Source organism: Alternaria dauci, chromosome 1 (genome assembly GCF_042100115.1).
Source record: "Alternaria dauci strain A2016 chromosome 1, whole genome shotgun sequence".
Lineage (NCBI taxonomy): Eukaryota > Fungi > Ascomycota > Dothideomycetes > Pleosporales > Pleosporaceae > Alternaria > Alternaria dauci.
Genome location: NC_091272.1, coordinates 3,207,451 through 3,232,552, shown reverse-complemented (window position 1 = coordinate 3,232,552; position 25,102 = coordinate 3,207,451). Strand labels below are relative to the sequence as shown.

Genomic DNA, 25,102 nt, shown 5'->3' with positions numbered 1-25,102 from the left:
CTTCTTATATAGCCTGATTCGTGGTCACACAGCTTCGACCTAATAACCAAACAAGCTATTCGCCAACAAAATCATACACCATCCTCACCCTCAGCTCTTCGCCCTTGGCATTGCTAACCCTCACACGTCTCGTATGTCTCCTCTCCCCGTCCACCATCTCAAAGCCCCAAAGGTGGCTAGCCTCCCATTCCCCCTCCTTCTTCCCCTCTGCATGAATCAATTTCCCCTCGCTATCCCCTTCAATCCATTCACCTTCCCCCTCGCCAACTACACCCATTTTCCCCCCTTCCTCGACACTAACCCACCGACTCCTTCCCGATACCTCACCAAAGAAACCATCTTGGTTGGTGCGCCACTCGTAGTCCAACGTGTACTCCTCAGTCGTACCAGGGATCTTGCCGCTCGTTATCGACTGCGCCATCTTGATGTGCTGGCCGTCTGGCTGGCTGATTTTGAGATGAATAGAAGCTGCGGTGGCGGTCTTGCGGATGAGAATGTTTACGCCTTGGAGGGCGAGGACAGAGGCGAAGTCGTCGGAGCAGGTCTTGTTTAGTTGCCATTTGCCGGATAGGGATTGTAGGGATTTGTTGGGTGGGGCGGCCATGGTTTTTGGGATGTGGTTTGATTGTTTGTTGATTCGGAGAGTAATTGTGAGGAGTAGTAGCTTGGATAGGTCTTGGATGGTGTGAGGCGCTATTTCGTGGTCTGGAATCGTGTCGTCACCACCTGTGTGCTCGCTGTTTGTCTTCTTTGGAAACGGCGAATCGGCTCCATTGGGTGCGAAGATATAACTTGTTAAACTTGACAGACATTGTTAAACTGAGGAGCATCATGGGTGTATGGTAATGGTAGTTGTGTCAAGTTGCACTTTGTTAGTGGACGTGAGTGGTTCCGCCTCTTTCCACGAATCTGTTCTTCTCCATCCTCGCACAGCATACGTTCAGTCAACAATACAAGGCGCGCGGCATCAAGCCTGAGATATTTTGTCAGCAAGTGCGGTGCGACACAGGTTGCCGTTCCAGGATATCCCCGTGTCGCTCCAACCTTGACAGGACGGTATCACGGCGCAGGTGCCCTTGAACTGACATCATCCCGAACAAGGCGGCACCTTCGAAGTATTGCGGACAGCCTTGTTCGTTACATCGCCCCTTGCTAGGCAAATACGAATCCAATAGTAGGGGTTGCTAGGCATCGTTGCATTCCAGGTGGCTCTGAGGGGCGATCTTTGGTAGGCTAAATGATGATGGACGCACAATGCTGCGGCTGAACGCGCTGGCCAGGAGGTTGGTCCTACCAGCTACCCACATTGACATCACACCAACAGGCATCATGCAACGGGGCGCAAGAATATATATACAGTATTCTGCGCTCCTGATACTGTGAGGCTTTACCCAAGCAACGAGAACTAATATCACATACATTTACTTCGCGACGATGCACATCTCAGCCACCATTCTCGCTGCAGCCTTCTGCTCGTTGGCCTCCGCGTTACCCACATCGAACACCGCTGCTCGAGCAGGCGGGCCCGCGATCATGCCTATACCCTCGACCTGCACCGTTACGAATCTTCTGCCCGCCGATTCAAGCACGTCCTACGTGCCTGCACCAGCTGCACACGACGATGTGCTGTACAGCTCCTACTACCCGTCCTACACATCAAACACCACTGCCATGGCACAACAGTGCCTAGAGCAATGCTACGGCTACGGATACCATGTCGAGTGCAAGACGGCATACTGGGCAGAGAACGTGGTGGTGCCGGCGGGATACTATGGCACGGCTGGCGGGCAGCTTGAGACGGCGTGCTTAATGTTCAGTAGAGCGCTTACGGGCGACGACTTTATGGCAGCACCAGAAGGCCAGGGCACGGGTGCGACTGCGAGGAGTATTGCATGCTGAGGGCGTCATTCATCATGGCCAAAGTTTGTTTGAGCGAATCGGCCCGTTCGTTTGGCATGAGAAATGATCTGAAACATGGAGTTTTTTGGGAGTCTGGCTCGACGTCATGGGGTAAACATGGGGATACACAGTAATTGCCCGTTGGCGGGGTAGGGTCGCCGACGTAGATGGATTTACATCTTTCTTCCTAGGCCAAAACATTGAACCGAGTTAGACAATAGACGCTATGTAATGATTCAGCCACTTGCATATCTATGAATATAGATGTCACCAGTATCGCGATGGTACGCGACAATTGTTGGCGTTCTGACGACCAGCATTGCAGGATGATTAAGGACAGATATGAAAAGCTGGATCCAACTTGGAAGTACCCACGAATTCGTGGCATCTCGATGAGGCGTCTCAAAGACTCAACAAACAATAAACCTAGCAATGTCGTCATGCCCGCTACCAAATTAGCGAGATCATACCACGCCCTTGACAGAAAAATCCGACAGGCCAGCTGTGCAGGACGTTAAGGCGCCCCATCCATCGATTTTTTTTCCTGCAAAGGGCGTGGTGTCGTGCGGAAAGAAAACTATTTTTGGGTTACACAAGCGTTAGGTACGGTAACGTCCGTCTCGTGAATAGTGAACAAACAGGGCGACGAACAAGCTTTTTGGGGGCCAAAGCCTTTGCAGGGCCAAAGTCGTAAGGATGCAAGTAGTAGCACAGAACACAGACTGCTTCGTCTATTCTTACCTCTTCGCTTTGCCTGTGTTGTCCTAGTTATGCCAAATTGTCTAATGCACATGATGGCAGGGCAAGAAAAGATGCTAGGTAGAGGCGAGCGGTGGTTGGCATTGTGCGCCTTCAGCCGTCGCGCGGGATGACTTGCATTTACGAGGTCACCTCTGGCGTCGCGCTTTGCATGTAGCCTCTCGGCTGTTCGCTCCGTTGTGAGTGCTAGCGCGGTGAAAGCGCACGTCGGCGTGGTCGATTGGTTATACCCAGTTTCGGTAAGGTGGGATACTCGACACGTCCCAATAGCATGGTTGCGGGTGGCCAAGCCTTGGAGACTTTAATCCTTAACGGGGATATTTGTTTGGTGGGTAACGGGTCAGGAGCATCCCTGGTACATCGCATTACCTGGGTAGCTAAAGCCTCGCAACGGGTCGACATTGGCCGCAGACTATCGTCGCACCTGCCTCTAGACTTTGCGAGGACGGCCTTTCCGCGGTGAAAGTTAATGCACGTGCAATAGCGTTCACAGCGGGCCGGCCATCCGGGTACCAGTCCAACACCACTTCGTTCACCTCCTGCCACATGGTTCTCTTCGGATTTCGCTCTTTTCCATATACAGATATGCATCCTGTTAGGAAGTTGTTAATACGTAAATAAGAAAGACTGAACTTCATTTAGTACTGCACGTGCTACAAGTGTTGGATTGCACCACACCGAAGCCTACTAAATAGGCACTTCGCTGCGACTTGACTTGGACTCATTGGGCGCCACCAACATGGCTGCCTTGATGGTTCCTATTGCTATTTCCCTATTCGATGTAGGCCATTGCGTACCACCGTGAGATCTTGGGGCTGATCAGAATGAGCGTTTTCCGACCGGAGCTGTTGAAACGTTCATTGGTGGCAATGCGGAGGTGTGGAGAAGGGGGCTGCTGCTGACGGCCCGGCTTCCTTAATCGGCATTTCAGCTGGTCTGGCTGGGAGTATGGGGGAGTGGGGGGCCTGTGACGATGCTGCTCACCCAAGGCAGACATTTATACATTCCCGTACGCAGACTATGCACGGATTCAAGGGGCAGAAGCTTATGCCGTTTACAACTCAGGTTCTTGATGCTTACAAGTTGGTATTAGGTACTATGTACGATAGATTTGCCGTAGCTTCATCAGTCATAAACGTATAGCGAGCATAGAGCCAACTGCGATTATCGGCTCGCTTGCTAACAAACTAGCAGCTCAGAAGCGAATGCTAGATGCCAGGCCGTAGACGGAAAAGCAACCATTGCCACCAAAAGCGCCAAAGACATATCCTCCAATGATCGCTAACATCAACGCAAAAACAAAAAATGTATAGACAAGAAGCGAAGTCGGAATCTTGGAAATCCGTTACCCCAAGTTGGCTATCCATGGGCTAGGATGTCTCTGTTTTCACCGGCATGGCTCCCTTGAACTCTCCATGTAATATATCCAGGAGCTTGCGAAGGGTATCGGAATGGCTTCCTCTTCTGCGGGCCATCGTCCCATCCTCATCTTCACCCTCTGCATCGTCGTCCTGTGTGAGCAGCTCGATTGTCCTTCGGAGCTTTTCATAGGCAGCGTTGAGCTCCGTGTGTGATGTTTCGAGCTTGGTGTATTTGTCGTTCAAGACGGAGAGCTGGGCTTCAAGATCTCTGGCGTGCTTCTCTTTGCGCTCTCGAAATGCACGTTGTGCGGCGCGGTTCTGAGCTCTCCGACGCTATCCACACATTAGTTTGAGCTTGTGTGTGTGTAGATTAGGCGATACATACTCCTGAGGTGGTATGGGTTCGTTCGGCTGGTGCAGGTTTATGAATAGTTCCGAAAGGAGGTTCAGTGTGCTGTAATGGCCTTGGACTGCAATATGGGCTGTCATGCTCTGAACCGAAATCCGAGGGGGTCATTGGCATGGGATACGATCCAAACTGCATGGGTTCGTCGACGATTTGAGGGTAGTAAGCTTGGTGGATAGGTGCAGGAAAGTGGTCGTATGTAGACGAGACCTTTGAAAGGTCAGTTGACATGTTTTGAAGGCGCACTAATCATACTAACAGGTGATCCGCTCAGACTCGGAACTTTAGAGAGGTCTGGAGACATCTCATATATGGCCGTCTGGTGTGGTGGTGCAATGTAGTTGCCTTGTGCCATCCAGTAATCGAATGATTGAGAATCCATCGCGCTTGATCTGCGGTTGTATGCAAATGAGGATAGGAGAGTTGATGCGTCCGTGTACTGCAAAAACGTGTGTAGAGACGAGTGTTGATACTCTCTCAAAGCTAGGGACTATGTTGATGGGCGATGTTGGTTTGACGTGCAAGTGCTTCGATGCTTCAAGTCGAGATAGTTATGTGGTGGAGACAGCTTACACAACGGTGGGCAAGGTGAGATCTTATACACCGTGGGGACGTCGCGCATCTCTCCGTCGGAACCGCGTCAGTCACATGAGATGGCAACCTGTGGCTTGAGCAGGGGTTCAGTCTGTCATGCAATTTTGCCCACGACTAAGTTCAACGGCCACGGCAGACCCTGAAATTGCGATTTCCAGCGGGAGTACATGCAGAAGATAGCTTGAGCTGCATGCTCGTACAGCTTGTTCCCGGCACACGCGCCGAGGCACGGTCCACCAGTGCAGGAAGCGCATCGACTGTTGTTATTCTCGTCTTGGAGTGGTTCCCAAAGTTACACAACCGATGGCTTGAGAGCAGGGGTGTGCATGGAGGCGTGCGCTATACTGTTTCGAGTCTTTGATAAAAGATTGGCATGCTTGCCGGGCTAAAGCACAACGATTTCCCGCCAACAAAATAACAGTAGCCAGTTTCGTCACTCGTCGCGACCGTAGTAACTGTCAGAGGTACCTGGCGCTGTCTTTTCAAAGAGTGTCTCCACTTTGGGATTGTCGTTCCGCACACGATGCATGGTAGGGCTGTGTTTCCTGAGGTTCGGCAGCCCTTGACTGCGAAGGCGCATTCCAAATGATCGATCGAACAAGACCCTTCTTGCAGTGAGATGCTCACGTAGCTCGACATGGTTGCTCCGTAATGCGCTGGGTGTAGGGCCTTCAGCGAGGTGACGACATCAGAGCGACATACTGGCCCAAGGTTACGTTCGGCTGGCCTGGTGGGCTTTCGCTTCAAGAACCACAGGCCGAAGTTCGGTCGTAGTGAAGTGTCGTTCGCGCTAGCCGCGAGCAGTGTAAAGTGCATGCCATTTCTGTCACCGCTTTTCCGCGCTCATGGCTGCGATGAACACCGATCTGGGGGCTACTGGTTACCGTTGAAATAGCCTGCTCAGTGTAGCGCCTTTCTCGTGAGGGTTACCTAGCCGTCGCCAGCCCCGAAGCTTTCGGGATGCCACACAAGACCGAGTTGTGACCATGGAAGCGAACGGCCATCTCATACTTCGCTAGGCTGGTGGGAAAAAAAGAACGCAGCGCTAGGCAGAGCCTTTCACATGTCTTATCGTGCACTAGAGAAGGATAACAGTTATTTGACGAGGTTAGTAGGTAATCGGTGAGGGTCGGGCACGGCTGCCTACGTCTCCGAAAGGAATCCTATGGTGGCAACACGTGGTACGCTACGTTAGCGAGAAGGCTACGTAAGCGCGATTGCCAGGACACTTATCTGTAGCCTTGTCCATGTAACGTTCCCAGGCGACCACCACCATCACGAAATGCTCGGCGACGTGAGGTGATATACTTTGACCATATTGCATCAGAGCAGGCTACGTGGTACAGCCTGCTTGCATCGCGAGCATCCTCGTACAGTGGAATCAAACCATACAGCACTGCGAACCAGGCCGTAGACAAGGCCCCGTCTTCGTGGTTAGCAAGACAGCCACAGCCCTACGGCCTTCTGCTGCGACTACGCTCGACTACTTCCCCGAAGCAGTAATTCTGCATTTCGCAACGTAGCAGCGCACTAGTGACGTAAGCGGAGGGAACTGGCTAGACCTGCCCCAGCGCTGCTTCTGCAGAATGTGCATGAGGGCTGAGAATCCAGCCCGTCTCACGCATCCTTCGCCGGATCCGCCTTGAGGCTGCTCAATCTAACTCTGTACAGCATCGCTCATCGGCCGACACATGCGCAAGCGAGGCCGCACATCTTATCTGATGGTCCTTGCTTGACAGACATGCGACGCGTCCCGCCGTCAAGCATACCCATTTGGATCTGGTACAGCCTTGGTGTTGGCCCTGCAAGACACTAGCTCACCATCCATAAAAGGCAACACAACAGTTTTGCCCCGCTGCTGACACATCTCGCTCTCCGCAACATGAGCCCCCGGGCTCGCTTCATGAGCCTACGAGATGCCGAGGCTAGCCAACCGGTCAGACAGTCAGCAGCCGTCAAGGAGACGAACCTATGAGATGCTCCATCCAACCGAGTTACACCTTCATCTTCATTTGTTCCGCATCATCGTACAGCCGCTCCTAAAATCACACGCAGCGCTAGACCGAAGCCGTCGTATGATAATGCAAATACACTGCATTATCTACACAACATGGTCAATACAGTCCAACGCGCAATGTGTCTACCGTTTCTTCGCCTACTCAAAGGGCTGGAAGATGCAGAGCAGCTCATCGTCTGCCTGCTGTACCACAGTGTGTCTCCCATGACATGGCCATGAATCGAGCATCACAGTCAAATCGAATCTTTGCGCTTCCGGGTCATCTTGCCACGGTCCCTAAGCGTAGTAGGGATATAGAATACATGCCAGTGTCCCGCGCTTGTGGACCCTAGCGGACACTAACAGCCCTACAGGGAGCATGGGTGGCCTTAGTTCCGCTCCCTTGCCCGAGTACACCCATCCAGACCTATCGTACGATGTAAGACCATTGTACATGTGCTAAGTCTGACCGGGTGGGATACTGGGTTTGAAGTCGGGGAGCCATGATGCCTCCCCGTCTGCTCCATCTGAAAACGGCGCTTGCTAACGTACGGACGGCTTCCTGGACGTTGAAGTATATCTAGAACACCCTGCAGACCCGCAAGCATACAAGTGTCCCTAATCCCCGGAACATTCCGTACTTGGTTGGATTCCCCAGATGAACAAAAAAAGACTATCAAGCCCCATATTGTGTATCTGAGCGGCTCCGAATTGGTACCGAAGGCAACACCATCTCCACCACCACCATGGCGCTGACTGCGTACCCGTCTCGCCAAAGCTTCCCAACACGAATCAGAAGACGAGCTACATGTTGCGGGCCCGATCCACGGCCAATCCTCTTCGGTATCCAATAACCTTAGGCCTCAACATTGTCAGTGCGCCTTCTAAAGGTCTTCTAGAAGATGACTGTCCCCCACTTGTACACTGGGGGAAGCTACGGAGATATCCAAGCGCCAGAGCCTCATCACCGCCTGACATAGGGCTGCAGATACGAAGGCCTACACGAGAGGCTTGACGAAGCTTGGCTAGCGGCTCTTTCGCTGCTGATGCCCACACAGCCACTCACTAGCCCCTCTTGTTCCTGGACAGCAAGTGAGGTCACCGAGCACAGGCTTCCCACGCTACGTCACTCCTGCAATACTTCGTGTCCCATCGGCATCTAGTCGTGAGCACTGACCCTATCCACTCTACATATTCCTTCTAGAAGGCAGAAGGCACGGGCTTCTATGCATGTCATTCGGCTTGCATGCCTAGTGTGCGCCCTACAGTTCGTTACCCTCGTGTATGCCGTACAGACGCTAGCACGATATCGACTGTGCGGTTTGTATTTCTTGCCTCAAACCCAGGTATCGGTCCAAACGCATGAATACGGACTGTACCCCACAAGAAACCACTTTGTCACTGCATTAGAGAAGTCGAGATAACAGCAGCAAGCAAGAAAGGCGAGTTTTCGGCATGAAGGTTTGAATTCTCTACCAAAGTACTACAAGCCCAAGTTTCTTTCCTCACATCACACTGTGCCTCTTATCTCACATCAATCGACATGTAGCATCTCACGACAACCTGTACGATGCGCCTACAGTTAGTAGTGTCGTTGTTGGGGACGAGCTTTGGATATCAAGATGTATACACGATGCACGGCAAGGCCAACCTCTGTGAGCTTCGTGAACATGAACGAAGCATCACAGAAGGGATGGATGAGCGAGGACGTGCAGGGGAGCTACTGGGCCTCGGGAAAGGGTGAATGCATGGAGCAACAGTCGATCAAAGAAAGGCTTGGGCGCAAGGTCTAGGTCCGGGCGTATGGTGCGGTGGTCTGGGCGGTTGACGTCGTCTGGTGGGTTGTTTGCTAGGGCCAATGTTGCGTAGGTTGGGAGATCCAAAGGTTGACAAGAGTTATATGGCCTGGATGTCGCAAGGAGACCGGTACTGGGGATGTCGCAACGGCTTGTTGCTTGGAAATAGTTGTCGCAGGGCGAATCGACAAGTGCTTCGGGGTCGATGATGTCGCAACGGGGCTTACCTTCACACTTCACCGCGACACCACTCATCTCCATGTGGGCCAACGAAGCTGAACATCTAGGTGTTCAAATACTACAGATGATTAGCAGGCAAACTCCCAAACTCCTCCCATTTTGGGTTCCCGTAACGCCTTATCGCTATGCAAGACAAGAAAATCAAGAAAGAAACTAGGGGATACTTTATAGTGTCCACAGGCCGCTGCGTCGCTTGCCCATGGGATAGACAAGGAGGGCAGCCATGAACAGACCCACAGTGATGCCGATGGCGATCTGAATCATGGACGCAGCGACGTTGAAGACGATTGCGTTCAGGCTGTCGGTTGTGGTCTGTATTATGTTAGTGATGGGTGTGGCCGCGAATAAAGAGCTGCTCACGTCGGTCGTTCCCCCTGACCCCTTGATTAGGGCTGATGCTGTTTGAAGAGCAGAGTTGATGCTTCCACTCGATGCAAGAGAGCCTGGAACTTGGACGTATACTGCCGGCAGGAGGACGGCGGCTGCAACCCCGTGACGCAACCGACTGTAAAGGTTGGCCAGAACACCAATGGTGAAGGCGCCAAATGTGTAGGCGATGGGCGCTGACGACGAGAACTTCATCCCAGCATAGAAGTTGACAATGTAGCCGGCAAAGGCGATGACAATCATGGCTGGCATCTGCTTGTACTTGGCCTGCACGGTGAAGGTCGTGAAGAAGACGTAGAGCGGAACCATGAGAAAGTTCCAGTATGGGTTCATCGGGCTCTGACACTGAGTCGAGTTGGTAGCGTTAGAGTCAATAGCGCCATAGATAGCGGTGCCAACAGTGATGCCGTATCCGAGAAAGAGCGAGTAGATGATGGCGAAGACGAGTCGGATGGAACCTGGTACAATAGCACGAGACTGGAGCTCGAGGGCTGAGCTAAGCACCAGCCATCCAGGAAGGATCAGAGCAATGGCGCTCTGTGCAATAGCTGAGAAACAGAATGTGTTCCCGTTGTTGATGCTACCGAACGCGCGTGCAAGGAAGCTCATGAGGATGGTGGCGGTGATCTCGAAAACGGTGCTGTATGTCTTGGACAATGGGGCGATGACAAGCTGAAGCAGGCCTAGGACGATTCCGAGGACGAAGATGATGGGCATGTCGATGGGGCGGGCCTTGAAGAAACAAGAGACGGCCGTGCTCGCCAAACCATACATCAGGACAGTCAGCCACCGCGGGTGGCGGTCTTTGGCATTGATGACCTTGTCCAAGCGATCGAGAGCTTCATCTAAGCTGATAACATCGTGCAAAACCTCCTTGTAGATGTCGTGGGTGTCTTTGAGCTTGCCAAGGTTGACTCCCTGGGCGGTACGAACAATCTTGACTTCAGCCGTGTGTGTGAGATTGTCGTCAAAGGAGATGATCATGCAGCCGGGGATGTAGAGAAACTGGCTGTTGATCTCGAGGACCTTGGCGGTGGTTGCAAGATACTCTTCGAGGCGATGTGTAGGTGCTCCGAAGAGCATGAGGGCGCGACACATGCGGATAATGTACTGTTGTCGCTTGAGAATATTGGCTACGTGGATCTTGATCTTGGCATCCTGATCTTCCTTTGCCTTCCAGACCTTGGCGATGATGTTGTTACTGCTGGTCCGCCTGTGGTTGCGTGGGCGTATGGGAACGCCCGTCTTTTCATCTTTTGGGTTCGCCAGCTTGGCCGAAGCGCCGACCAGAGTGGCCAGTGTCTCGGTGGACTGCATAGGCTTGTTCGCGTTGTACCATTTCCGCTTTGGGGTGCCGGCGCCTGAAGCAGATCCGGGCTGTTGTGAAGGTGACGTCTCGCTGGCTTCTGACGATGTGTCTGTGTAGCCACGCACCGGTGTCTTGTAGGCTTGGAGGATTTGGTAAAAGACGCCTCCGTTGGTGTTGCCGGTGACGGTATATGCGCCATCAGGGTCCACCTCACTCACTGGCAGCGCATTGAAATTTTGTGCGCTGAGCTCACCAGCATTGTGCGCGTTGAGCAGTTCTTCCGCATCGACGGTGTGCTGGTTAGTAGTGATTTCGTTGGAGCCTGATTCGCTGGCGCGGCTGTAGCTACGGATCTGTTCGAGAGGCGGCGGAGGGACCTCGACATTGGCAGAGCTGTTGAACCGCACTCTTGTCTTTCCTGTTGCCTGTTCGGGCTGTATGGATGGGGTTGGGTATGTGGGCGGTATTTGCTGCATCTCATGAGCGTCGGTGTGGGTGTGCTCTGACGAATTAGACGAAGATGGCTCCATTGCGACGGCTGTAGCGTGGGAGGATGTCGCGATGTTGTGGTATGGTGGTTTACAAGAGATGAAGAGAGGAGTCGAGAGCAGTCACCATGTCAGAGGTATCGTAAGTCTTGAATACTCTAGCTACCAGGTGTCGGCGATTCTCTGTTGCGTAATTGTCGTCGGACCGGTACAGCCCAAAATACATTTGCGTTTGGTCGCGACTTGGCTGTGGATCCGGAACGAGAAGCACCGGGTAGAAGCGATCAAAGGGGTCGCCGAAATAGGAAGAACACTTGCAAGATGGAGCCCAAACGCGTCGTCGTGGACGCAAAATGATGCAACGCCGACGTTCGAGAGCCGCATCATGTGTCAAGGAATTGCTGTGATTGGTGCGTTCCCGGACTAGACCAAGTCCGCTATATCCGTGCCATCTTTGAAATATGGATCTTTGCATCAGCTGTGAGGAACAGCGCGCATCCCCGAGCTCAACATTGTCAATCCCCATGGGGCGTGCGCATCCTCGTGCACTCGATCCTGCTGTTCTTTGGTGGTGCGGCGACGGGTGAATAGGTACCAGACGCAGGGACTCTCGAGTCATGGTGGCGGAAAATCAGGTATCATCACTTGACTGCGGCCATAGCGCAACATGTCTCTAGACCAGCAGGACTACACGTTTGGGGTACGAGCTTCGTCTGACATGCACCGAGCTTGCTTCGTTCAAGAGTTCTCGGCTTTTCGAGCCTCACTGTGTTGGAGACAAGACGCGCAGTGGATTAGTCATCTACGACATTTCATGGTTTGATAGTTGTCACTTGTTATTGCGCTGCATACAAGTTCTGGAATAGAGCGGACAATCTGGAGCTCCTTTGCAAAGTGTGGCGGATTGACAGTTGCAGAGGTCAATCCAGACCATGATCCTAGCATAGCGAGGAGGAAGAGATTGGCTGACACAACTGAGAGTATGCTTAGAGAAAGAGATATTCGTAGAAGCCCTGATGAGTGCTGAATTATGGAGAGGTACTTGAGAATTTGGAGACTAGGACTATCAGGTTTCGAGGCAGTCTAGCGCTCTTCTATCATGGCAGTGTCTGTCGTCTAGGCTCATACACACAAGCGACCTCTTCGTACACGTCTGCATTGACGAGTAATCTGATCCTCCCCCTCTCTGTGAAACCAGCTTTCTGATAAAAGGTCTCGGCTGCCTCGACCGTACTATCCAAGCACGCCGGCACACCCTCTTTGTCGTACAAGTCAAGACCCCACCGCAATAACAGTGTACCTATGCCCTGGCGAGCATAACCAGATGAAACAGCGAGCCACGTGAGATCTTCAGCACACGAATTAGCCGGTCACAAAGTTCATTTCGTCGGATTCACCATGACCTACCATAATGCGGCCTATCTCCAATAACCTCACGCGCAACCTTTCCAGCAGCAGCTAACCAAGGCGTCAAGACGCTCCAATCCGTGCCCGCTGGCAAGTTCCAAGCCGGCGGTTTCCAGCCCGTCCGTTCGGCCCTCACAGGATGACACCATACTGCGTATCCTACAATTTTACCTTGTTCCCCCGTTCCAGCCTCGTCAGTGTGTCGGGCGACTAGTACCGTCGTATTGGGATCATGCATGTCAGCTGTGAACTTTTGTTCTGCACTGCTCTGGAATGCTGTCCAGATAGCAGGGGTGGGGTAGATGGCTCGCATGAGGACGTTTGAACTGAAGGCTTGGACATGGAGGGCGGCGATGTGAGGTGCGTCTTTGGGTTGTGCAGGGGTGATGGAAATGGACATTGTGTGTTGGGAAGTTTCGATTTTCTCTTTCCTCCAAATGGATAGATGATGTTTTCCTTGGCTAGGTTTTAGATGTTTTGTTGTAATGTCTACTTTACAAGGCTGTGTGGCGCGCATGAACGTGGCTGGGTACCATCCGATACGGGTCATGGGGAAACATACGCGCTCGTGTGCCCGCATCCCGTGACCCCCCACGAGCGACTCGGCTGGAGCAAGCAAGGACAAGTAAGAGAGTGCGCGCGACAGATCAATGTTGCTGCCCAAGTTTGCCCAGACTGAGGAATAGAGTCGTGTAGTCCGTGGTACACGAGCGCACAGCTTTCTACCTTGCCCTTGCTTTTCAGTCATTTCATTTCGCACCGAAGAGGCGTTTACAAGGGACGAAAGAAGATTACATGTTGGCTAGAACGGCCTGTTGGTTCTTCAAGGGGGCGGGGGAAGTGAAAAGCTGGATTGCGACGAATGGCTCGTGCCTCTATCGTGAAGAATCCATCAAGCGCAATGCGCCGTGAGACGGATATATGTCCTCACCACCACCGCGCTCCAAATATCTTGGGCGCGAGGCTGCTCGACTTTTTCCCAGCTACCAGGTCAATCCTCTGATGGCCCTTGACGTCGACGGCAAGCGTCTCGTACTCGTAGTCATCCTGACTTGGTCTCTTTGTCAAGTGCACATGTACGACGCCCTGCCCCAGCGGACCTTCGACATAGAACTTGAAGCGCAAATGCTGTGTGCCCCACTTGTCCGTCTCTTCGGTACTGCTAATGTAGCGGTTGCGCGCCCAACGCGACCAAGACCCCTGACCAAAGGCAGCGATTTCATCGCCGGGACCGAGGACTTTCTGACATTGGGGATCCTGGCGTATGAGGGTGGTGGCGCGATTGAAGTAGGCCGTCTTGGAGGAGGGGCTGAAGACATCGGAGAAGAGAAAGTAGCCAACGCCGCCCTGGATGTGTTGTCAGTATTGCGCTTCCAGGGAGAGAGGGGCGGGGTGGAGGGGAAGCATTTACCGTTGCTACTATGCCTACCAGGACTACTACCAGGTTGAGACTCTGCTGTGTAGTCCGCACTGCTTTTTCCACTGGCGATAGCTCAGACCAGCGGACTTGGCCCGTGTCGCCTGTCAGGGAAATGGACTTCCTCTGTGGTTTGGGAGCCGGATTGCTCGTCGAGCTATGTGTCGCTTGTGCATGGTGGGTGGTGGAGAAGGCGATGCGCCCAGTGTGCGCTCTCCGGCTTGGGGCGTGTATGCGCGGCCGGACAAAGGTTGGGCGGAGCAGTGCGATGGCTTCGGTAGGTTTGTATACGGCGGCCATTGTGACTGTGGTTGTGTGCATGTGAATTGTGGCGTCCAAGACATGCGATGATGCGGAGCGGAGCTCGTGTGACGCCGGAGGTGAATGCAGCAGCCGCGGCTGCAGGTTCCATGGCCGTGGCGGGCCGGTTCCTGGACTCAACCTTAGTTTTGGCGTCAACAACGCTCGCCGTACAGTAGCCACACTCGGAGCCGACACTCGCTTCTCGAGCACAACTCCACGCCGTATCCAGACCACAGAGCACCGCTGAAGGCGGGATCCCGGCACCATGAGCTCAAACAAGAAGAGCAGCCTCACCGGCTATCTCCCCGATATCCTCATGGCAGCTGCTGCAGTACGTTCACTGATTGCCACGCATGCGCCCTTTCCTCCCCACATCTGCCATGCCCCTCGCTCCTCCCTATCCTACAAAGCACTCTCTAAACCCTCCGTAGCCTCTGATAGCCTACTTTGTCATTCGCAACCTCCTCGCACGCCTCGACCCAGAGGCCCAGCAAAAAGAAGAAGCCCGCGCCAAAGCCTCGGCTGCCACGCGCAAACTCGACGCCATCCTCACAAGCAAGCGGCGGAAAAGCTATGGCGAGTACGACAGCGAAGACGACGACGACACAGAATCCAGGCCCAGACGGCCGAGGATACAGGACCTCAACCTGAGCACCTACGAGCAGACGATTGCCATGGAGGTCGTTGCGCCCGAAGAGATTCCCGTGAGCTTCGAGGGTACGTCACGAGCTCCTTCCAGCGTGAGCCATGGGCTGTAGTAGCATCTGGCGCGCGCCAACTGGCATGCCTGAAGCCCAGGCGCAACGCACAACTAACGCCTCGCAGACATCGGTGGCCTCGACTCGATAATCGACGAGCTCAAGGAGTCCGTCATCTACCCCCTTACCATGCCCCACCTCTACTCGCACTCCTCTTCGCTCCTCAGCGCTCCCAGCGGCGTCCTTCTCTACGGCCCTCCCGGTTGCGGAAAGACCATGCTCGCAAAAGCCCTCGCCCACGAATCAGGCGCCTGCTTCATCAACCTGCACATCTCGACCCTGACGGAAAAGTGGTACGGCGACAGCAACAAGCTCGTCAACGCCGTCTTCAGTCTGGCAAGGAAACTGCAGCCAAGCATCGTCTTCATCGACGAGATTGACGCAGTCCTGGGACAGAGGAGGAGCGGCGAACACGAAGCCAGCGGCATGGTAAAAGCCGAGTACGTTCACACCTTTCTACCAGCGCTCCATCCAACTTGCGACCCAAGTCAAGACTAACCCTCCCCCAGATTCATGACCCACTGGGACGGCCTCGCCTCCAGCACCTCGTCCGGCACATCAACCCCCCAGCGGATATGCATTCTCGGCGCCACAAACCGTATCCAAGACATTGACGAAGCCATCCTCCGCCGCATGCCCAAGAAGTTCCCCGTTGCCCTCCCGTCAGCCACACAACGCCACAACATCTTCTCTCTCATCCTGCGTGGCACCAAAATCGACCATGACAACTTTGACTTGAACTACCTAGTCCGTGTTTCGGCTGGCATGAGCGGTTCCGACATCAAAGAGGCATGTAGAGACGCGGCTATGGGCCCCGTCAGGGAGTACATCCGGAAGAAGAAGGCCGACGGCACCCTAAGGAGCAGTAAAGGAGTGGCCCAAGGCGATGTGCGCGGATTGCGTACAGAAGACTTCTTTGGCCGCGGCAAGGGCCTGCGAGAAATGGACTCGATTGACGATACACGCGAGGAGATGAACGCACGCGTGCGCAGCACAGTGCACACCACGTCTGAAGAATCCGTGTCCGAGGAAACGAGCAGCAGCGAAAGCACAGCGAGCGGCGAAGATCGATTCCGCGACTCGGCATACCAAGCTGCGGCCAACGAAGCAGTCGTGCGGTAAAAAAAAAAGGCTACTTCTTTTTCTGCCGCTTTGTCTGCTGCCATGGAAGATATTATTTTGTAAAATGTTTGTACATGTTGCAATGTTACCAAAGGCGACACGAAACGTACATATGGGCGGCGTTACTATCATGGACTAGACTCATGTTCTCCAAGAAGAGAGGCGATACCACGTCACATCATATCATGTCACAATATACCAATCACAACTTTGATCATGACATCTGCTAAACATCTATATCTTTGTATCATTTTCCGTGACCGCAACGTACGTTACGTGTAGCAACTACACGACAAAAGCCCAATTGCAGCTATAATGCATCCGCCAACCACAAGACCACTTTACTCAGACACCTACTTCCCCTCCTCACTCTTCTTCCTCATCCTCATCCTCTTCTTCCTCGTCTTCTTCTTCCTCCTCCCCCTCTTCTTCCGCATCGGCAGCAATCTCCTCGTCCGCATCCTCTGCCTCTGCCTCGTCTTCTTGAACCAAAAGATCCTCCACGGTTCCTCCTTCCTTCTCCAATCGCAAGTACTCATCCCACTCAAGGAACATCTCCGCGTCGCCCTCACCGTCCTGAGGTGGCGCGCCAAGGAGTCTGGCAACCTTGGTCTTGTTCTCCTTTTCCAGAGACTCCTTCCATTGCTTGACAAGGCCGGGCGTCGCGCTTGGCTTGTACGTTTGGGAGAAGAGAACGGCCTCAGCCAGGCGGTTCGTCTTGACGAGCAAATCAATACACGCCTGGACGTCTCCAATCTGCCATAGCGCAGAGAAGGCTACGTTGTTTGCTGTGGCATTCCCGGCCAGTTCGGCCAGTTCGCGGAGACCAGCCGTGTCAGACGTCGCGCTGTAGAGGAGTAGGAGAGAGCCGAGATCCTTGGCCTTGACAAAGCATTCTTGTGCGAGCTTGACATCCCAGTTTGTGAGGGCAGCATCGCCCACAGTCTTCCACTTGTGTTCGGTGTCTTGCTCGCGAGCAATCGCAACAGCCTGCTGCAGATCGCCAAGAGACAGGGCAAGGTCGAAACGGTGTTCAGGATCCGTGGCAACCTTGAGCGCCATTTCCTTGTAGCCTTGACCTTCCAAGAACCGAGCAATCTTGTTGTTTTGGTCCTTGGGCACAGAAGGAAGCGTCTCCTCAGCAGCTTCGAGATCACCTCGGAGGATAAGTGTTTGGTACTCCACAACAGCCAGAGACAGCGCGAACGAGACCACGTTGACATCCTTATCGGCAACGTAAATCCTAGAATCACGGGGCAGATACCCAAGGACGTAGTGTGGTGAGTCGAAGTGAGAGATGGTGTATGTTTGATCACCAACAAGGTAGTTCAGGCGGTTAGTGCTGTTTGTGTAGATGAAGCAGTCTCCAACCCAGGTACCAGTACGAACGCTGTTTAGCCATTAGCCTCAAGGATTCAATCATGTCTTCTTCCAACGTACCTCTCGTTGATGTCGCACACAACCTCGAATGCAGATTCGGCGCCATCCTCGTCTACTTCGCCGTTTTGCACCGCTTCAAGGTAGTTCTCTCTGGAGTAGCGTAGCACGTAAAATGTGTCTTCTGTGGCCAAAGTGACCAATTCTCCGCTCTCAGACCAGTATACACTCTTCGGATCGACCTCTATCCGTCGGACCAGAGCACCAGAGTCCCAGTCGAACAGACCAATGCCACCTTGACCCTTCACACCAAGGAGTACGCCGCCACTCAGGCCGTCGGCTGAGAAGCCTACGTTCAGGACACTCCGCTCCTTGAAGTTGCGGAATATCTTGACACTGGTGGAGGATTCCCGGATGGCGTAGTCCTTGTCGTGTTCTTTCGAAGCCCAACAAAAGTCGAGTGCGCTGCCGAAAGCTTGGTTACGGAGAGCAAGCGCAGTGTAGATGATGTATTCACCGTCACCGCATACCGCGACGAACCTTCCATTGGGCGAGTGGAGTAGTGCCTGTGGGTAGAGCTCGGTTGAGCCAAGGTCCTTGCTGGGAAGGGAGAGGCGCTCTCCGTCCTTGAGCTGGTCGCTGCCCTTGATCACCGAGGTGAGAATATCGTTGTTCTTCGCCCAGAGCAGTTTTCCGCTACCATCCATGCTGACTGCCGGCTCTTCGCGACCCATGGTAATGACGACAGCGCCGTCGTCGAATCCGAGCGCAACACCGTTCCTTCCCTTCTGGTAGGACACGCACCATGCGCGCTCCAAGCCATAGTTCAGGGACTGCTCCAACCGATATGTCGAAGAGTGCCAAATCTTAATGGTGCCATCTTCAGATCCAGAGATGATGACGGGCAGCTCAGGGTGGTATACGGCGAAACTGACGTTGGAAGTATGGCCTTCAAGTGTCGCAATCAGCGCTTTTGTGGTGTAGTCCCAGACTTTGACTGTCCGGTCATCAGAGGTTGTGAGGAGGTAGGGCTTGTCTGACTGTGGGTAGTAGTCGATGAAGTTGACACCCTTGGTCTCGTGCGCCTCGAGGGTAAAGTTGGGGGTCGAGCTGCCGAGCGACCATATCTTGACGGTTCGGTCGAGACACGCAGAGGCGAATGTGTTTGGGTCTTTCGGATTTATCGCGATGCCCATAACGTAATGTTGGTGGCCAGCGAATTCTTGGACACCTGCAATGTGTCAGCATCCACCATGATGTGTAGCACAGCAGATCCACATACACTTCCATGACTTGTCCCAGTCCCACAGCTTTATTGTCATGTCATCCTGAAGCTGCGTTAGCTTGATCCTTGTGTTCTTGGAAAGTGTTACCCACACTGGCGGTAAGCACGAATGGTTGTGTTGGGTGCACAGCAATTGCGCGAATGTAATCGGGATGCGCCTCGAAAGATGTGACCTTCTCCGAGGTGTTGTAGTTGTAAACGCGCAATTGGAAGTCATCGGAACCTGAACGGCCATGTCAGCCTCTCTTCCCGGGGATTCAGTTGCCAGGGCGCTTGCCTGCTACTATCCAATTCTTCCTCGCGATGAAGCGACCGGCGCGTACGGGTACATCGGTGAGCTCGAAGGTCTTGACGATGGATTGCGATATGTATGACCAGATGTGAACGTGGCCTGCTTCTGTCAGCGTTCCGCCTATGTCGTGAATTCCCAGCTATGCATACCGCTGTACAGGGTTGTGAGGATCCATGGCTCGGTCGGATGGAAGTCTTTGGACAGGTTTAGCGCCTAATGTCTTGAGTAGAGGTGGTGTTCGTACCAATGTCTATGATGTGTCAGTTTACCTTCTGGCAGTTGATGTGCGTATATCGATTCTGCTTACCTTTGACACGCTCCGACCGTGCGAAGAGCTGCCTCTGTAGTCATAGTCGAGTTAGATCCACCTTTTGCTATAAAGACATGCAACAGCGCATTGGTGCCTACCTTTACGTCCAGACGCATTGTTGTAGCTTAGGTGTATGTGTTGCGGAGGGGTGGATTATGGGAACGTGGCTTTAGTAGCCAGTCCACGAATGCGCAGGCAGACGCCGAGGAATCCGAGGATACGTGAAGGGGTATCGCTTGCGTGTATGGTCGACAAAGGGGAAAGGCTAGTCACGGGAAGAGTTGGCGACCAACTGCCTGTTGTCCTCCGCAATGTGTTCGATGTTCGGCGGAGCTGCGCCAAGACACCGACAGGGTTCACGTCGCTACTTCCCAACAGGGCATGTTCGGAAAACCATCGATGGCAGACGAAATGCGAACCATCACCGCCTCCGCTAGCTGCACGGTTGTAGGCCAGACGACCGCAGAGAGGCCACGAGGTCAATCTCTGTCGCCAATGCCCAAGACGAGTCGTACGTGAACGTTACGGCTATACAGGGCCTCGGAATCTCATGTCTTTTCGTCACGTACATTGGCAATCCTCAGCGAGTAAGTAGATTTTTCAATTCCAACCCTACAACTATATACTCGGAACATCAGCCTCCCCACAAGTGCCCCTTGCATTGCCGCCCATGCATGCACGACGCTTGATGAAAATTCTGACTACACCCCAAACCCTCCACCCATGGAAAACATGGCCATTCCATATATCGACAAATCGACGAGAGGAAAAAAACGGTCTAGCCTGTCCGCAAGCATAGACTGGTATCTTAGAAGAGAAATACAGTAAAAGGAGAATATATGTTAAAGTATAATGTGTAAGTGTATGGGTTTGAGCGAGCGTGTCGAAACGATAGTGACGAGAGAGAGAGATAGTTTGCGGCTAGATCTTGTCAAGACGCTAGCTTGGATGAGGTCGGTACAATAGATCGCCATAGATATTAGACAAAGCGTGTTGCCGTGGTGTTAACACATCGGTAGGCTTCCCATCGTCAAGACGTGCTGCTGAGCGACTCGGTATGTGGAAGAGCAAGTTGACAGTGCCTTAATTCCAGCCAAGAGAGTTCTCAGCCATGACTGGAGCAGAAATCTGTTGTGTTCGAATACTTCGCCCCTGGGTGCTACTGCTGCCTTGACTGCCGCGACTACCTGGCGTCATCCGACCATTTCGAGCACCGTGCATCCAAGCAGCAGCGCCGCCTGGAATCGAGCCGTAAGTCATGCGGCTTGTGCTGGGTACAGAGCTTGCGCGCTGGTGGGCCAGACGCTTGTTCCTGTATCGGCGGGCGACGAAGAACATGGCCGCACCGTACGCGATGGCACCAACAATGGCGCTGCTGGCGACAATGGCACTGGTCTTGTTCACTGTGCGGCTGGCGCCAATATCGCCTCCCATAGCACCACCATCACCGGCAGATCCGCCAGGAGAGTTGTCACCTGGCTCAGCGGCCGCGTTGGCAGGGCCGCTGTCACCTGGGAGCGTGCCGGCGGCGAGAGGGCATGCCGTGTTGATCAAGGTAGTGAGGTCGTTGACCGTCGAATTCTTGTTGTTCCAGAAAGCATCCGCGGGGTTACGAAGCTGGGCTGCGAGCTTTGTCTGCAAGTCCGCAGGAATGGTGAACAAAGCCAGGGTGGTGATGAAACCCTGGTACTCCATGGTGTTCAGTGGCTTGAGTCCAAAGTTCATGACTTCGGTGGTTGAGATGTTCAAGCCGTCAGCAATAGCCAGAGGCAAGTAATGGAAAATCTGCTGTCCACCGTCATTGGCGGAAACGAACGGGTAGTTCAATGGCCACTTGAAGCACACTTGACCCATGAAACTGTTCTCTGGGACCTCTGGAGGCACTCCTCCAGGTGGTGCAATCATCCTCGGGAGGTTTGACGGGATAGTGCTGACGGTAGGGCTAGGAGTTGGCATTGTGGAAGCCTCTACAATGATGCTGGTACCGACAACGAGAGAAGTTGCGCTGTCTGTAGCGGTTGGCCTGAGGGAGAAGATCGGCGGTGCTGTCTTGGTAGGAGTCGGCGTCACTGGAATGGCAATGGAGGGGGTTTCACTCTTGGTCGATGTGGGTGTCTCAGATGTTGGCGGTGGCGTGGACTCTGCGGAAGATGGTAGCGCAACTGAGCCGGTACTGAACACCGATGTAGGAGCATCGCTGAGCGTGGCATTGTCAGAGGCTGATGGAGTCAAGGTAGATGCGGCATCGCTAGGAGACGCGGTCGAAGTAGCCGATGAGGGCTCTTCGGAGGCCGGGACACTGAGTGAGCTACCTGACGAAGTTGGGACCGGTGACGCAGATGTTCCAACAGAACCTGTGCCAGAAGGAGTGATGCCGGAGCTTATGGTGCCTGAAGGTAGGACGCTTCCAGAGAGTGTCGCAGAGGGTGTAATGCTGGCAGTTTCTGAGGGTGTGGATACAACGCTTTCAGAGGCAGGAATGCCAGATGAAGACAATACCTCAGAAGTAGTGGTGGGCACAGCACCAGATGGCAACAAGCCTGAGGACGGAAGTACGCCAGATGAAGGCAGAATGCCCGAGGAGATTGGCAGACCTGAAGAAGGCAATACATCTGACGAGGACAGCAGGCCGGAAGATGGTAGGACGCCAGAGGAGGGGAGCGCTCCAGTGGGCAACACCCCAGACGAAGGCAGAATGCCTGAAGACAGTAGGCTGGAAGGCAAGATCGTCGGGATGATGACGGGACCAGTGCCGCTGGGAAGAGCGGAGTCCAGCCCAGAAAGAATGCTCGAGAAAGCACTGGGCAAAGCAGATGCTGGAAGATCCGAAACAGCCGATGAAAGCAGTGAAGAAAGGGCTGGAGGAAGGATCCCAGACGGGCTGGCCGACGCTACAGGAGTGGGCGCAGTAGACGCGAGACCGCTACCGGTAGGCAGAACACCAGGCAGTTCTGACACGACTGAGGAGAGAAGATCCGGAATGCCGAGGATTCCAGAGCTGGTTGCTGCGGTCTCCGAGGTGGGAATGGCACCAGAGCTTACAAGGGTTGGCGTCGGAGTAACAACAGCAGAGTCTCCCGTGCCTAGAGCGGTGGTAATTCCAATAACGATGCCAGAGGATGGCAGAAGCGGTTCTGCACTTGAACCAGAGGCAGCGACACTTGTAGGGAGAACTATGCTTTCGGGAACACCTCCAGTCGAGCCAACCTGGGAGGTAGCTGCAGGGGCTTCTGATGCGAGCAGAGAAGACAAGAGTCCACCAACCAGGCCGCTAGATGAGGTAGGCTGCACAATGGTTTCGGGGATGCCTCCGGTAGAGCCGACCTCTGAGGTAGGTACAGGCGGAAGGATTGACGAGAGGAGACCACCAACAAGACCGCCGGATGAGGTAGGCTGCACAATAGTTTCGGGAATACCTCCGGTAGAGCCAACTTCTGAAGTAGGCACAGGTGGAAGAATCGACGAAAGGAGACCGCCAATCAGGCCACCAGATGAGGTAGGCTGCACAATAGTTTCGGGAATACCTCCGGTAGAGCCAACTTCTGAGGTAGGCGTAGGCGGAAGGATTGACGAGAGAAGACCACCAACAAGACCGCCCGATGAGGTAGGCTGCACAATAGTTTCGGGAATACCTCCGGTAGAGCCAACTTCTGAGGTAGGCGTAGGCGGAAGGATTGACGAGAGAAGACCACCAACAAGACCGCCCGAAGATGTAGGCTGTAGGATGGTCTCAGGAATGCCACCAGTAGAACCAATCTCTGGAGTGGGTGTAGGTACAAGTAGCGAAGAGAGGAGACCACCAACCAGGCCACCGGAAGAGGTGGGCTGAACAATCGTTTCAGGAATACCGCCAGTCGATCCGGGGACGATGAAAGGCCCAAGGAAGCTTGACGCATCAGGAGAGCTTGGTGCAGCAGAAGAAACAGGGGCCGCAGTGGGTGTCACAATGGTCTCCGGAATGCCTCCAGTGGAACCGATAGCCTGCTCCGATGATTGAGGGATGGTCGACGAAACGACTTCAGTTGGCTGAACGATGGATGTGGGAACTCCGCCGGTAGAGCCGATGACAGGGTTGAGGAGCGACGAGAGAAGTCCACCAACGAGACCAGCAGAAGTTGTCGTCGCGGTAGGCGACTCGACAACCGATGATGATGGCTGAACGATAACATTGGGCAATCCGCCTGTGGAAGCAGGAGTGTTGTCAACACCAGAAGGCTTGGAGGTAGACGCAACAGAAGTTGGCTGTACGACAACATCGGAGGTGCCACTGGAAGAAGCGGGCTCGGTGTTTACCACCGATGAGGATGGCTGAACAATCGTCTCTGGGAGACCTCCAGTGGAAGCAGCAGCCGAGCTCTGAATGGCTGACGTTGGCTTTATAACGGTCTCAGGAATGCTGCCCGTGGAGGCTGGCTCACTTGCGGCAGCGGAAGATGACGGCTGAACAATCACATCAGGCAATCCTCCAGTCGAAGCTGCCGCTGAGCTCTGGGCAGTGGATGCAGTCGGTACAACGACGCTAGGCACGTCAGAGGAAGCAGGGCTGCTGTCAACAGCAGAAGACGTGGCAGCAGCAGAGCTTGAGACAGCGGAGGTTGGCGGGACGATGATGTCCGGGAGAAGACCGGTCGAGCCGAGGACAGGACCCAGGATAGGGCTGTCGGCTTTGGTGCTGGAAGCAGGGCTGCTCTGTGCAGTGGATGTAGGCTGCACAATGGTCTCAGGAAGGCCGCTGGTGGTGCCGATCTCTACGGGTGGTGCAGATGATTGAGCAGCTGATGAGGAAACAACAGTGGTTGGTTCCGGCTCCGGAATAGGCTCAGGCGACGGTGTAGGCTGGACGATGGACTCTGGGAGACCACTGGTGGAGCCAACTTGAGTAGGCTTCTCCACAATGGGGGTTTCTGCTGGTTTCTCGCTTTGCGACGCCTCGGGAGTGGGCGTTGAAGCAGCCTCCGAAGTTGACACGACAACGGACTCCTGAATTTGGCTCGATGATCCAACGCTTGCGCTTGACGATGCCGGAGGGGGAGGGGGTGGGGGAACGACACTGCTTTGCGAGGCAGAGGCAGATGAAGAGCTCTCGGGCAGTGTTGTTGGAAGATCGTCCAGCGCGGAAGTCAGGGTGCTCGTTGTGTCGGCATCGCTGGTGCTGACAAGTGAGTCTGAAGAAGCAAGCACGGAGGTATCAGAACTGCCACGGAAAAGCGATTCGATGAAGGACGGGAAGTCCATCTGACGAGACGGAGGCTGCGAGGAATCGCTGCTTGAGTCCGGCTCGGAAGACGGGGACGGGGTAGCCGCCGGGGTAGTCGAGTTGGTAACGATCTGTCGCTTCACTTGCCTGGGAAAGTAGTATCGGGGACGGCCTTGGGTCTGTTGGGGTCCTGGCGCAGGCATGGCCTCTGCTGTCGTGAGCGGAGAGCCAGAAAGACTGGCCAGGATGAGGGCGGCGGCCCATACTGTGGCCGAGCGCGGCATGTTTACGATTATGTTCCCCGGTCAAGTGAGATTAGGTGTCTTGAGGGTGTCAAAGGCGGTATACGTGAAAGCCTGTTGCTGTCAGACGTGGTGTTTGCAGCCAAAGTCAGAGAAC

General features: G+C 54.0%; 7 protein-coding genes across 7 annotated transcripts; 1 reads left to right on the top strand and 6 right to left on the bottom strand.

The window, feature by feature from the left end:
- Window positions 1–55: 55 nt before the first annotated feature.
- Window positions 56–604, bottom strand: ACET3X_001001 (uncharacterized protein; the record flags this gene model as incomplete). The annotated part of the gene is made up of 1 exon (XM_069446244.1): window positions 56–604. One exon carries the CDS (start codon window positions 602–604, stop codon window positions 56–58), a length of 549 nt encoding a protein of 182 aa, XP_069311243.1.
- A 3,424-nt stretch (window positions 605–4,028) lies between these two features.
- ACET3X_001000 (uncharacterized protein) lies at window positions 4,029–4,807 on the bottom strand (the record flags this gene model as incomplete). The annotated part of the gene is made up of 3 exons (XM_069446243.1): window positions 4,029–4,352; window positions 4,405–4,635; window positions 4,685–4,807. 3 exons carry the CDS (start codon window positions 4,805–4,807, stop codon window positions 4,029–4,031), a joined length of 678 nt encoding a protein of 225 aa, XP_069311242.1.
- Window positions 4,808–9,216: 4,409 nt separating this feature from the next.
- Window positions 9,217–11,277, bottom strand: ACET3X_000999 (uncharacterized protein; the record flags this gene model as incomplete). Its single annotated transcript, XM_069446242.1, has 2 exons — window positions 9,217–9,363; window positions 9,412–11,277. 2 exons carry the CDS (start codon window positions 11,275–11,277, stop codon window positions 9,217–9,219), a joined length of 2,013 nt encoding a protein of 670 aa, XP_069311241.1.
- A 2,292-nt stretch (window positions 11,278–13,569) lies between these two features.
- ACET3X_000998 (uncharacterized protein) lies at window positions 13,570–14,359 on the bottom strand (the record flags this gene model as incomplete). Its single annotated transcript, XM_069446241.1, has 2 exons — window positions 13,570–13,989; window positions 14,054–14,359. 2 exons carry the CDS (start codon window positions 14,357–14,359, stop codon window positions 13,570–13,572), a joined length of 726 nt encoding a protein of 241 aa, XP_069311240.1.
- Window positions 14,360–14,627: 268 nt separating this feature from the next.
- ACET3X_000997 (uncharacterized protein) lies at window positions 14,628–16,242 on the top strand (the record flags this gene model as incomplete). The annotated part of the gene is made up of 4 exons (XM_069446240.1): window positions 14,628–14,693; window positions 14,794–15,079; window positions 15,188–15,560; window positions 15,630–16,242. 4 exons carry the CDS (start codon window positions 14,628–14,630, stop codon window positions 16,240–16,242), a joined length of 1,338 nt encoding a protein of 445 aa, XP_069311239.1.
- Window positions 16,243–16,608: 366 nt separating this feature from the next.
- On the bottom strand, window positions 16,609–19,622 carry ACET3X_000996 (uncharacterized protein; the record flags this gene model as incomplete). Its single annotated transcript, XM_069446239.1, has 8 exons — window positions 16,609–17,632; window positions 17,683–18,850; window positions 18,902–18,947; window positions 18,997–19,127; window positions 19,182–19,295; window positions 19,346–19,390; window positions 19,504–19,537; window positions 19,605–19,622. The coding sequence occupies 8 exons, from the start codon at window positions 19,620–19,622 to the stop codon at window positions 16,609–16,611; spliced, it is 2,580 nt and encodes an 859-aa protein (XP_069311238.1).
- Window positions 19,623–20,589: 967 nt separating this feature from the next.
- Window positions 20,590–24,906, bottom strand: ACET3X_000995 (uncharacterized protein; the record flags this gene model as incomplete). The annotated part of the gene is made up of 2 exons (XM_069446238.1): window positions 20,590–22,713; window positions 23,284–24,906. 2 exons carry the CDS (start codon window positions 24,904–24,906, stop codon window positions 20,590–20,592), a joined length of 3,747 nt encoding a protein of 1,248 aa, XP_069311237.1.
- Window positions 24,907–25,102: the final 196 nt, after the last annotated feature.